We start from the raw sequence: 13172 nt of genomic DNA, 5'->3' as shown, positions 1-13172 counted from the left end.
TCATTGAAAGTATTTCATTTCAATGAACAGATTTTGTTTGAAACTCAATGCTTTAATTATGCAGAATAAGACAAACTAAATAAATTATTATTATATTCATATGTATTTGTACATTATGTACGTATATAAGCATCTCTCGCTTTGCGGCTCCTTATCGGAATAGGCTTGGCGCGCTTTTGTAGGTGAGACCTGGCCGAATAGCTGATGTGCTTTTTTAGGCGATCGGCCAGCTGTGGGCATCGGGCGAGCTGACAACTCTGCTCAGCACGATCATACAGTTTGCACTCAACCGAGTTCCACTCGTTGAGAGAGTCGTCGTGAACACTGGCTCGTCACGTCGCATTCTTGAAGTCAGTTGAGCATTGGACGTCCTCGTTAGCGGTTGCCTGTGGTGTTCTGTGCGGAGTAAGTGCGAGTGTCGTCGAGTGGAGGAGTTTTCTATGGATTTGGTCGATACTTTTTTCATACTTATTTCGGCTGTCGTCGCTCTATGCTGTGCTTGGCTGTTCGCTGTCTTGTTTGTGCTAAGTAAATGAAGTTCGGTGGGCGCAACAGTGAGACAAGCCGCAACAACAACAACAACACCAACTATCGAAAGAAACCCACAAGATAAAAAAGTATCTCTGCTAGTGTGTGTGTGTGTGTGTGTGTGTCTGTGTGTTTGCTGGCAGACAGCGCATAAAGAAGTGTTTACTCAAAAGGTTCTTGCCTTCAGTGTGGTGATACAATTACAAAAAAATAAGAAACAAGCAGAGCATTTTAAAAGTTTAAAAAAGAAATAAAGAGGCATGAGGTTCATGCTTGGCAAAAAATAAAAGCTACCTTTAGCTACAAGCACGAGTATGTAGCTATGAAGTACAACTTGTAACCGCACGAGTCAGCAGAAAAGGGAAATGCAATTGAGGCTGACTGAGCAAATGTTTTGAATAAATGCAATTAAACGTGCTTCCCATTTCCATGCATGCATACCATTAATGAAAAGTACCAACAAAAAAAAAATTATAGACATATCCATATAGGTGTGTATATGTACTTTTGAAAATGCATATATAGGATGTGAAAAGAAATCTTGTGAATGCAGCATGTGTGCAACTCCCTGAAAAAGTATCTATAATAAAAATAGCCGATAAATAAACGAAAATCAGGCGCTCGGTACGGTGTTTTGTTGCTCTGCTGCCCTGCATCTGTGAGATACGAATGTGAAGTTTCGTAAAAGTATCTGAGCGAGTGCTCGACTGCGAGTGCAGTTTTTGAGTGAATTTTGTTCGTCATGTTCCTCTACCTGCTTGACCGCTTACCAAGTACGAGTGCGGCTCTCTAAGTATCTGTGTGTCTGTGTGTGTGCGGGCGTGCGTGTGTTGAAACTGTGGATAAAAACAAACGCTGCGATAAAGATACAAACGAAAAGGTGCAAACAAAAACGTTGTTTTCCACACAATTTCAACTTGAATGCTGCACAAATCGTTATATTGAAGAATGTAATATTGAATTTCGACACGACGGCGACCGTATTCAATGGCCATATCTCGCACTACCCGCTAGTTCGTAGCCCCAAATTCTTATCGCTAAAGGAACTCGTGTTCATACTTGTATGTCGCGTATCGCTTGTCCGACTACAGCAGCTAAAGTCGAAGCGGTTCGTTCCATCTGCCTCCGCCTCAAGATTCAACAATTGAAATCTGAATGGAGCGGATGTTCGCTTGTTCTATATAAGCATATGTGTATCTGTGTATTTGTGTATGTGTGTGTGTGTGTGAGTGTATCGCTTTATAAAACCATGTTGTTGTTGTTGTTGTTTGTATTTCAGACAACATAATACCAACTATATACTATATATATAGTAAGTATGTGTGTGTTCGTGCCTTGGCCTCAGCTGAACTCAATGCAAGGGTTTCTTCGCACAACAGCCACTGTCGCTTGAAATCTGAGGCTTCTCATTAATAAAATGCTGCCCCGGCGACAGCACAAAAAATAATTATATTTTTGTGCTTTATTCAAACCGAAACAGTATTTTGTTTTCTAAAAATATGAGCCGGCTGATAAGATGAAATTCAAAATCACAATTGAAAACCATCCAAAGAATGTGAAGCGATTGCGCTCGATGATAGTTTGTCCCGAAATCATGCATTGAAGAAGGGAAAGCGAAAGTTTAAAATGGAAATCTATTAGAAGTGGAGCAAATATTTACAGACACACAACAAAAAAAATTAATTAAAACAAACAAAATGTTGCACCGATAGCCTCGTTTGTGCGACTCCGTAGCTTGTGGAGCGCCATTAGGGTATACAATAATTACAAAGAATGAAAGCATAAACTAAAAATATTTAACAATTTACATTGTACACACACATTTTAATGTTTATATCAAAACTTTAGCAATAATTAAGATTACAAATAACGCCTGAAAAAAGCAGTATTGTTTCAACAAAATAAATTTTAGACAAGATTTGAAAATTTCTACAAAAGCCTAATCCCCAATCATACTTAGAGTAAACTTGTGTTCTAAAAACGATTTACTTTCCATAATTTTATTTCTTTTTTTTTTCTAAAAACTTACAAAAATCATTCATTGGAAATTCAAAATTAGTTTTTAAAAAACTAAATAAACAAACGAAAATAATAAGTATGCAAGTATTTAAGAATTCTAAAAATTAATTAGCCATACAGCTGAAATTAGAATAAAAATCAGACAAATTCAGTTACGAATTGATTTCCAAAACAGCAACCTACCTGAATTTTTAGCAATATTGTAAATATGAACATATTTTCTTTATACCTCTTTTCTCTTTCACAAAGAGTACAATAAAATTATTAGATTTTTTATATGTTTTTTTTTAAATTAGAAAAAGTCAGACAAATTCAGTTACGAATTGATTTCCAAAAATAAATAATAATAAAGTTAAATATAAATATTAATCTATTTGTTTATACCTCTTTTATACCTAAACTTATTAGCTTTCCTTTAATATCTTCAGGACAAAAACATAAAGTTTCCCAAGAAGGAATTATTAAATAAAAGACAAACCTGCTCGCCGACTAAATCTTTTTAAACATATTCATTTTTTAAGTGGCTATAGGTATTTAAAAAAAATTCATTCCTATGTTTGTACACCTACCAGTCTTTAAAAAGTCTTTAATCCAATTTAAATCAGTTTCTAATTGTGTTGACATTCATGGAAAGAGTGATTATGTTATAAAGCTTCCGGTATTTGCGTCTAGTACTTTACACTCTCGACTGCTTAGACTTATCAACAATGATTTGTTTTCTTCAGTAGTATTCGTATGTTGTGAGTCTCTATTTTGTCGATAAGGCTGAAAATATTACTTCAGATTCAAGCTTTAAGTAAAGCCGTAGCTCTCCCATTCTGAGTGATCTGATGCCTCGTCTGCTTTACAAATAGTTGCCCAGTGATATCATCTTCTTTAAGTGCGCTCAGTACTCAGCTTATGGCCTTTGCTAATTAGCTGCGGCAGCCTAACTGAATTCACTAAAAATAAAGTTAAATATTAGCACAAACAAAGCCGAGCCGAGGCGACTAAATTGAAATAACCTTGTGGCAGACATAAATGCATCTCAGCACTGTTGTAACATGCATTCCGAATATCTTTTCAACCTTTTAAGAAGCCTGAACACATTTTTTTTTTCTTATTTTTCTTATTTTGCACTATGTATTGCTATTGGGCGTATTCTATATATCTGTGTAGACACAGATATGGCAAGAGAGTGTGTGTGTTGTGCGCGCGATATTTGTGGAGTCGATGAAATCATCAGTCGGAATAATTTCGAGTTACACATACGCATAGCGTAGTAGTACTGCCATATTCTCGAAATCGTACCAATAATGGGGGAAAATGGTCGCATAATTTTTTTTTGGGGGGGAAGCGGCTTGTTCCTTAAGTTAATTTCCAGCGGACAGCATTGTGTATTTATTTATGTTTAACTTATGGCTTGTTGCTATTTGAAATGTTCATATGCTGTTTCGGTTCGTTTTGTTGTTTTGTTTTTGTTCCGTATTGTTTACGTACGTGCGGCTAAAACTGAATCAGCGACTGCCCTACATACACTGATAAAAAAGTTGCATGGTACAGATTAATGATTTCATATTAAATTTAATGTTCACCTATTTCATATTCAAATCAAATATAAAAATCGTAAATTTTACTAAAAACATATTCAATTAGTGATTTTAATATGAATTATATACAAAACAAAGTATAAAACTTCGTTATTAAAGTGTGTCATATTCAATTTACTGTTGAACCATATTAAATATTAATATGCACACACTTCAAAAAACAAATAGTTACATTTACTATATTCCGTAGGAAATTAGAATATTTTTCTCAACTTTAATTTGAAGTTTTTTGTATCCGATTTAAATATACTAGAAATTTATTAAATTTAAATAAAGATATAATCGATAGGTATGTGTCAAGTAAGTGTTATTCAATCAGCTGCTCCTCACTTTCTTAATATTAATATTGTTCTAATTTATATCCGTACTAAAAGGCATAAAAAACATAAAGAAAATTAATTCATAAAATAATAATAATAATTTAATATCGACACACTTTAAATTGAACCTTTGGCGTGAGAAAAACACACGTCTCGACATCATCACTTGTGATTTCATCACTTGTGATTTAATATCGACACACTTTAAATTGAACCTTTGGCGTGAGAAAAACACACGTCTCGACATCATCACTTGTGATTTAATATCGACACACTTTAAATTCAATATTTTAATATTAATTTTAAAATTTAACTGTGTCCACTTCATATTTACTAAAACACACGATGGTGCAAAATCGATGGTAAACATAGTGAAATCTACGCGTAAATATTGAAATTTCCGTGCTTTTTTTTTATCAGTGTACGAATATGTATACAACCGGCAATTGGATTTTTAATGAAGCGCAGCCAGCGTTCGACTCATTGACAGACCCACTGACAGACTCACTGACTGCCCGGGCTGGACAGCAGAGTTTATTTAAATGAACATCTTTGCTGTGAACTAATTAAAAATGCGGGAATATGTTGAATTTTTCTGTGGTACACAGCACAGATATACATCCATTTTCTTTGTGCGGCAATGTGTGCAACAGATGTGTTGAAAAACTAAATGAAATTTCCCCCAATTTTCCAGCGAGTGAAGCCACTCAGGCAGCAAGATTTGCTCCTTTGAACTCAATGGCGATTATGCCCTAAACTGCTGGCAGTGACAAAATAAAAAGCCAAGAACCACCTATCCAATAAAAATATCACACAACTAAGTGTTTCCATACAAATCGACTCTATAAATCGCCAAAATGAAGCGCACTCGGTGGAGTTTTAACTCCTCCAAATCGCGCCCGCTCCTCAATATCGCGCTCCTCTTCAGCTGTCTGGCCACGACACTGGGCGCAGGACCTCGCCCGCCCATCAATTCGGCCGGTGGCCATAGTGCGACCACATTTATGCCAGCGCTCGAGTGCTACGATCCCTACGGAAGACCCCAGGTAAGCTGCAGAACTACAAACCAAGATAGAGCTCTTATGGGCACACAAATAAATAAAACTCAATTGAAACTTGTCCAAGCAGGTCAAAAATATCATTGTAGATATAAGGGTGTTAAATGAAATGGAGACATACAAACTAATTCTCTAATAATAAACAATTGTGTGCGCCGACAAATTGTAGTCTTAATTTGCATTCCCCTATGCTGTGGAATTGTTCTCGTCAGCAGCTTCCAAAAAGTAGTTTCTTATTACTTCTCTGGGTCTGTGTGGACTCAAGCGTCTGAATCATCGCTTCGCACACGACTGTATCAAAGGGTAGTGGTTAGCTGGATAGTTGTTGGGAAAATCAAGAAAATAATGTATTATTACATTTTTGCAATATTTCAAATTTCAAAACAAAAGAACAAAAAGCAGAAGAGAGCTGTTATTAATCGAACTAAACTTCATAGCTTGTAAAGAATGATCTGGATTCTAGAATATTTAAGTTTTTTTTTATTTTTTATTTATTAATCTTTTTTTGTTTAGTCTTTTAACCATTTAACCAAACTTTCTACCAAACTTTTTTGACTAACATTTTGATTAAATGGTAACAGAAAAATCCAATAATGTATTTGTGGCTGTTATTTATTAAAGTGATGTAAAGATCTTAAACAGATCACCTAGACCCCGAGTCAGAGAGACGAACTTACTTAACTTACCTTCACCTCTGACTATTTTTAATTTACCGAAGCCCTTTAGTCTTATGATATTATGTCAATTAAAAGAAAAACTGAATAATGGAGATATATGTATATGAATATACATTTGCTAAAATTTCTGCTATGCTCTTTGATCACTGTTTCTTTGAAATTGATGATTGAGTGATATGATTTTATTTAATTGAAAACTTTAATATTAAAGATCGGTTTATAAATTGCGTTGGAAGTTGAATTGGAAGAGAAGACTCCTTCAAAGTTCGTAGAGACAACAAGTTGTTTTCACTTAATTACTATAAAAACAAAATTAAGCTACGTTTAAACAAGCAAAAGTTTGAGCACAAATTCGTTCAGTTTTTCAAAGAAACCAGTTAAGGAATACTTATATCTTGGAGGTTTCTTGGCACGCACATTGTTTTCCTGTCTGACCAAAGTATTAGTCTATTATAGGTTAGCTAAATTAGTGCTTAGCTAAAAAATAAAAATATCTTTCTTAAGCTATGTTTAGACAAGCAAAAGTTTGAACACAAATTCGTTCAGTTTTTCAAAGAAACCAGTTAAGGAATACTTATATCTTGTAGGTTTCTTGGCACGCACATTGTTTTCCTGTCTGACCACAGTATTAGTCTATTATAGATTGGCTAAATTAGTGCTAAACTAATCTGATGAGACTTTGTTTAATTGAAGTATATATTATATTGAAGACATTAAATAAAAGCGCCATCTTTTGACAGAAATGTTTGCCCGAATTCATTAATGCCGCCTATCAAATACAAATCGAGTCAACGAATACTTGTGGCGAGCAGGGCGACAATCAATTCTGTGTACAGACGATGAATCGCAATCACAAGAATTGCGAATTCTGCAGGTAAACCGAAAAAGCAGATAATCCTATAAAACACCTTAATATACTTTCGACCATTCTCCTTATATAGACGCGATGACCATCATCCCTCATATCTGACAGACTTGCACGATCCACAACATCCGACGTGGTGGCAGTCGGAAACTATGTTCGAGGGCATACAAAATCCAAACCACGTTAATTTGACTCTGCACTTACGTAAGTTGTACGACTACTTTAACGTTTCGGGGCCCAATATTATCGGATTACTTCTATAACACAGGCAAGTCCTATGACATCACCTATGTACGCATTCTCTTCCGTTCGCCGCGTCCGGACTCGTTCACCATTTATAAGCGTACATCCGAGAACGGTGCCTGGATACCCTATCAGTACTACAGCGCCACCTGTCGAGACACTTACGCCATGCCCGACTTCCGCTCCATTCGGAAAGGTGAGAGCGAGGCTCATGCGCTCTGTACAAGCGAGTACAGCGATATTTCGCCGTTACGCGATGGTGAGATCGCCTTCTCCACCCTGGAGGGTCGACCCAGTGGCATTAATTTTGAGCGCAGCTTGGAGCTGCAGGATTGGGTGACGGCCACGGATATACGCATCACGCTCGATCGATTGAACACGTTCGGCGACGAACTGTTCGGGGATTCGCAGGTGCTTCGATCATATTTCTATGCTATTAGTGATATAGCGGTGGGTGCGCGCTGCAAGTGCAATGGCCATGCCAGCAAATGTGTGGCCAGCACGGGAATGCATGGGGAGCGGACCTTGGTCTGCGAATGTCGCCATAATACAGATGGGCCGGACTGCGATCGCTGTCTACCGCTCTACAATGATGTGAAATGGAAGAGGGCCACATCGACGGAAGTCAACGAGTGCAAAGGTAGGTGAGGGGAAAACCCTTGAGACGAACAACTAAATCACAAAACATACCTGCAAGTATTATAGACATGTTTGAAAAGCTCCTTCATCTAAGATACATTTTTTTTTTGGGATAAGAGTTGGGCTTAAGATTATTTTCTATACATTCTTGCCTAAAATAAAATGTCATTTCAAATAGTAACTGCCAGCTGATGGCTTAAATACCAAACTAGTTATTCTATTAGTCAACCGAACAACACTAGTGCGTTAGACCATATAAGGACAAACGGCATTGCCGTTAGACAGCGGCTTCCACAGCTTAATTCCGCAGAGCAGTAATCAACCAGAAATGCCAGTTGCTGTCGAGCTCTCAGTCATGTCGCTACTCTGGTTGCACTTCTGCTGCATTTTGGCAGTCATAAGAGCCTATGGCTGGTCCTATGATTACGCCTTGAAAACGAATCGCATAAGTCTGAGTTCAAGTGGTTCAGCCCATTGGTATCTAATTAATTGTAAGGCTCTTACCCCCAACGTTGCCCCCGAAAGGAACTAAACCAAGCTCCCATTGCTCCTATTCTCTGCAGCCTGCAACTGTAATGGCTTTGCGGACAAATGCTTCTTCGACGCCCATCTATTCAATCTGACTGGCCATGGAGGTCATTGTCTCGATTGTCGCGATAATCGCGATGGCGCCAACTGTGAGCACTGCAAGGATAACTTCTATATGCGGGAAGATGGTTACTGTATCAATTGTGCCTGCGATCCGGTCGGCTCCCGTTCGCTGCAATGTAACAGCCAAGGCAAGTGTCAGTGCAAGCCTGGCGTAACGGGCGACAAGTGCGATCGTTGTGACAACAACTACTATCAGTTTGGTTCACATGGCTGCCAAGCTTGTGGCTGCGATAGCCGTGGCTCCCAAGGAAATACTCCGGCCTGTGATCCACACACTGGCATTTGCTATTGCAAGGAGAACGTAGAAGGACGTCGATGCAATGAGTGAGTAACACATTTTTGTCCTAACCTCACCCATCAAATGTACTATAAATTAACCATTTCCCTGTATTATTTCTGCCTGCTTCAATTCAATTCAAGCCGACTTAACATCCTTTCTCCAAACATACAGTCAGAGTCAGAGTCAGAGATACTTCTGGTAAATTAGCTCACACTTGGATTATAATGCTTTGTTGTAACTCTAAAGAGTTATTTAAAAGTATATTCATATAAATCCCCATTCTTCATCAAATTTCCAGCCTCAGCTCTCGTTACAAGAGATTACTAAATTCCCCTTCAATATAATCAATTTTCAGATGCAAACCGGGCTTCTTCAATCTCGATCTCGGCAATCGATTTGGCTGCACCCCGTGCTTCTGTTATGGCCACACCTCAGAGTGTCAAACAGCGCCCGGCTATTCTATTGTCTCAGTTACTTCGAACTTTAATAAGCACAAGGAGCGTTGGACTGCTATTGACCTGAATCAGCGCGATGTGGATATCAAGTATAATCAGTATAGTCGCAGTATAGGTACCACCGCTCAGGGCAATGAGTTCGTGTACTTCCAGGCGCCCGATCGTTTCCTTGGCGATCAACGCGCCTCCTACAATCGCGATCTGAAGTTCAAGCTGCAATTGGTGGGTCAGGTGGGGCCCAGCACCAGTGCGCATGACGTTATCCTAGAGGGCTCTGGCAGCAAAATCTCACTACCGATCTTTGCCCAGAATAATGGCATGCCAGACCAGGGAGAGAAGGAATACTCTTTCCGTCTGCACGAGCATCGCGACTACAATTGGCAGCCGAGCCAGTCAGCACGTGGTTTCCTTTCCATACTTTCGAATTTAACGGCTATCAAGATACGCGCCACATATTCCGTACAAGGTGAGGCGATCCTGGACGATGTGGAGCTGCAGACGGCACATCGCAGCGGTGCAGGCCAGCCCGCAACGTGGATCGAACAGTGCACCTGTCCCGAGGGCTACTTGGGTCAATTCTGCGAGTCTTGCGCACCTGGATTCCGCCACAGTCCGGCAAGGGGTGGCCCCTTCATGCCGTGCATTCCCTGCGACTGTAATGGACACGCTGACATCTGCGACTCGGAGACGGGACGCTGCATCTGTCAGCATAACACGTATGGCGATAATTGCGATCAGTGCGCCAGAGGCTTCTATGGAAACGCGCTAGGGAGTACGGCCCATGACTGCAAACGTTGTCCATGCCCCAACGATGGAGCGTGCATGCAAATCAATGGTGACACCGTCATCTGTACCGAATGCCCTGTTGGTTATTTCGGCGCGCGCTGTGAGCAATGTTCGGATGGCTTCTATGGCGATCCCACCGGCCTTTTGGGACCGGTGGAGATCTGCAGGGCCTGTGACTGCAACAGCAATGTAGATCCCAATGCGGTGGGCAACTGCAACCGCACCACTGGGGAGTGCCTGAAGTGTATACACAATACAGCTGGCGCACACTGCGATCAATGCCTACCCGGACACTTTGGCGATCCTTTGGCTCTTCCGCATGGCAAATGCGATCGTTGCAGCTGCTTTGCCGCCGGCACCGAGCAGGATGAGGAGGGAATTTCGCGTTGCGATCAGGTAACCGGACAGTGTCACTGCAAGCCAAATGTGATCGGACGGGATTGTGGCGAGTGTCAGCCGGGCTATTTCAATATACGATCGGGCAATGGCTGCGAGAACTGTCAGTGTGATCCAATCGGAAGCTACAACGCCACCTGCGACAAGTATACGGGTCAGTGTCACTGCAAGCCGGGCGTCGTGGGTCTGCGCTGCGATCAGTGCGCCAACTACTACTACGGTTTCTCCACCGATGGCTGCAAGCCGTGCGAATGCGATGAGAGCGGCTCCAAGGGCTTCCAGTGCGATCAGAACGGTCAGTGTCCATGCAATGACAATGTAGAAGGTCGACGCTGCGATCGCTGCAAGGAGAACAAATACGATCGCCATCATGGCTGCGTTAACTGTCCGGACTGCTACAACCTGGTGCAGGATGCGGCCAATTTACATCGCGCCAAGCTGGCCAACCTCAGCTCCACGCTGGACGAAATTGCGCGCACTCCTGTAACCAATGACGATGAGTTCGAGGGTAAGCTGAAGGCAGTACAGGAGAAGGTGGCCATATTGGCTCATGATGCCAAATCCGGGGCTGGCGATGGTGGGCAGACCTATGCGGAAGTGATCAATGACCTGCATCAACGCTTGAATAGTATGCGCGATCATTTAGAGAATGCCGATGCCCTGCAAACGGACGCTAACGACGAGATCGAGAAGGGTCGTCGCAACTACACCGTTCTGAATGATATAATTGGGGCGGCCAAGAAGGACTTGCAAAACGCTCTAGCCCTGCTGAACGAAGAGGGTGCACTGGCGCTGGACAAGGCCAAGAATAAATCAGTGGAATTTGGAGAACAATCGAACCAAATATCGGATATATCACGCGAGGCACGCTTCATTGCCGATCGCCTGGAGGCAGAGGCCCAATTCGACTTGAAAAACGCCAAAGATGCCAACGATGCAGTAGAAAAGGCCCATGAACTGGCTAAAAACGCCATCAACTTGCAACAGAAGGTCGGTGTGGAGTTACGAAGTGAGGTGCGACTAGAACTCGATCAAATTAATCAATCGTTGAGCACAGTGAAGGACAGCTCTCACGAAGCATTGCGCAGGGCTAATGAGGTCTATGATTCGGCGTTGACGCTGCTGAGAGATGTGAACAAGACGTCGCAACCAGACATAGACATCAGTCAACTGAAGAAGGATGCACAAGCGGCCAACGAGCGTGCCGACGAGCTCCTGAACCAGATCAATGATCTATCCAACAGCAATGGGAAAGTGCTTGCAGACTTTGAAGCGGAGCGCGAATTGGCGGACACGCTGCTTAAACGGTAAGCATTCCATATCCATCAAAGTTAAATATAAGCTCTAGCTCTATTTCCTGCCTACTGCCCCAGTGCCGAAGCACAAAAAGAGGACGACTTGGAACTCCTCAACCGTGCCAAAGAAGCACACGAAAAGGCCATGAAAGCAGTCGAATTGGGTGACAAAACTCTCAAAGAAGCCACCAATACATACAATGTATTAGGCGGCTTCCAGTCCGAAGTGCAAAGGTCCTCCGATATGGCTAAACAGGCTTTGAAAACTGTTCCGAGTATTAAGCAGGAAATTGAGAATGCCGAGAATTCAATAAGGGAAGCGGATGAGGCTTTGCAAGGTGCGAATCAAAATGCGAACGAGGCCAAGATGAATGCACAGGAGGCACAAGAGAAATACGCTGAGCCAGCGTCGAAGGTAACACAATTCCCTAAGCCATTCCATACTGGCGAACCCACATGTTTTTCTTTAAATTTCAGGATGCCGAACTCATACGCCGCAAAGCCAATGAAACGAAAATCTCTGCCCGCAAACTACGCGATGAGGCCGATCAACTTAATCATCGAGTAAAATTGACCGAGCTTGATGTTAGTGAACTGGAACAAAACTCCACCAAAGATGACAATCTGGTCGACGATGCAAAACGTAAGGTTGGACAGGCTAAGGCGGACACACAAAATGCACAAAAAATGATCGAGAAGGCAACCAGCGATTTGACAGCGATTAAGGATGAACTGGAGAACCTGAAGGACATTAACACTGCCGATTTAGATCAATTGGGTAAGATGTTTAGACTCTAATTGATAAAGGCATCCATTAACATTGTTGGATCTCTATAGAAAATCGTCTGACAGTCGTTGAAGGGGAAATCAATCGCGTCAATCTGACGGGTCGCATTGAGAAGTACCGAGAACAGCGCAACATACAGAAGAGATTAATCGAAAAATACGAAAGCGAAATGAAGGAGCTAGATGCCGAGGTTAAGAACATTCAATTCATCAGCGAAGCACTGCCAGGTGGATGCTTCAGGCGCAACCGTTTGGAGCCCTAAAAAGTGCCAGACCCATACCAATACTACCAACTACTTCAATTAAAACTAAGTACGACCAAACGACGAACAAATCGGAGGTAGCCGAGAGCGGTTGAATGAAATTATGTAATTTTAGTTTTCTAGTTGAAATATTTTGTTTAGTGAAGAAATACGAGAAACACAAAACCAGAAAAAAGAGAAACGTTAAGCTTTAATGCATCGTTCATATATCTAATACATATGCACATATATATTGTAATGTCTTAATCATAAATTCGTAAAGTTCGTTTATATTCTAACGCTGTCAACTGCCAATTGTGCCTTAAATTCTCGAAGCCAGCCA

At 41.2% G+C, this 13172-nt stretch overlaps 1 protein-coding gene across 1 annotated transcript; it reads left to right on the top strand.

The window, feature by feature from the left end:
* The first annotated feature begins 361 nt into the window (after window positions 1-361).
* LOC115632189 (laminin subunit gamma-1-like) lies at window positions 362-13044 on the top strand. Its single transcript, XM_030529233.1, has 10 exons — window positions 362-405; window positions 5151-5502; window positions 6932-7065; window positions 7133-7260; window positions 7325-7939; window positions 8502-8913; window positions 9225-11813; window positions 11880-12216; window positions 12279-12579; window positions 12639-13044. The coding sequence occupies exons 2-10, from the start codon at window positions 5314-5316 to the stop codon at window positions 12848-12850; spliced, it is 4917 nt and encodes a 1638-aa protein (XP_030385093.1). The 5' UTR covers window positions 362-405; window positions 5151-5313; the 3' UTR covers window positions 12851-13044.
* The last annotated feature ends 128 nt before the right edge of the window (window positions 13045-13172 follow it).

Source organism: Scaptodrosophila lebanonensis, unplaced genomic scaffold (genome assembly GCF_003285725.1).
Source record: "Scaptodrosophila lebanonensis strain 11010-0011.00,11010-0021.00 unplaced genomic scaffold, SlebRS2 tig00001415-arrow-pilon, whole genome shotgun sequence".
Classification (NCBI taxonomy): domain Eukaryota; kingdom Metazoa; phylum Arthropoda; class Insecta; order Diptera; family Drosophilidae; genus Scaptodrosophila; species Scaptodrosophila lebanonensis.
Note: the sequence above shows the minus strand (reverse complement) of the source record. Positions and strands in the feature narration are given on the sequence as shown.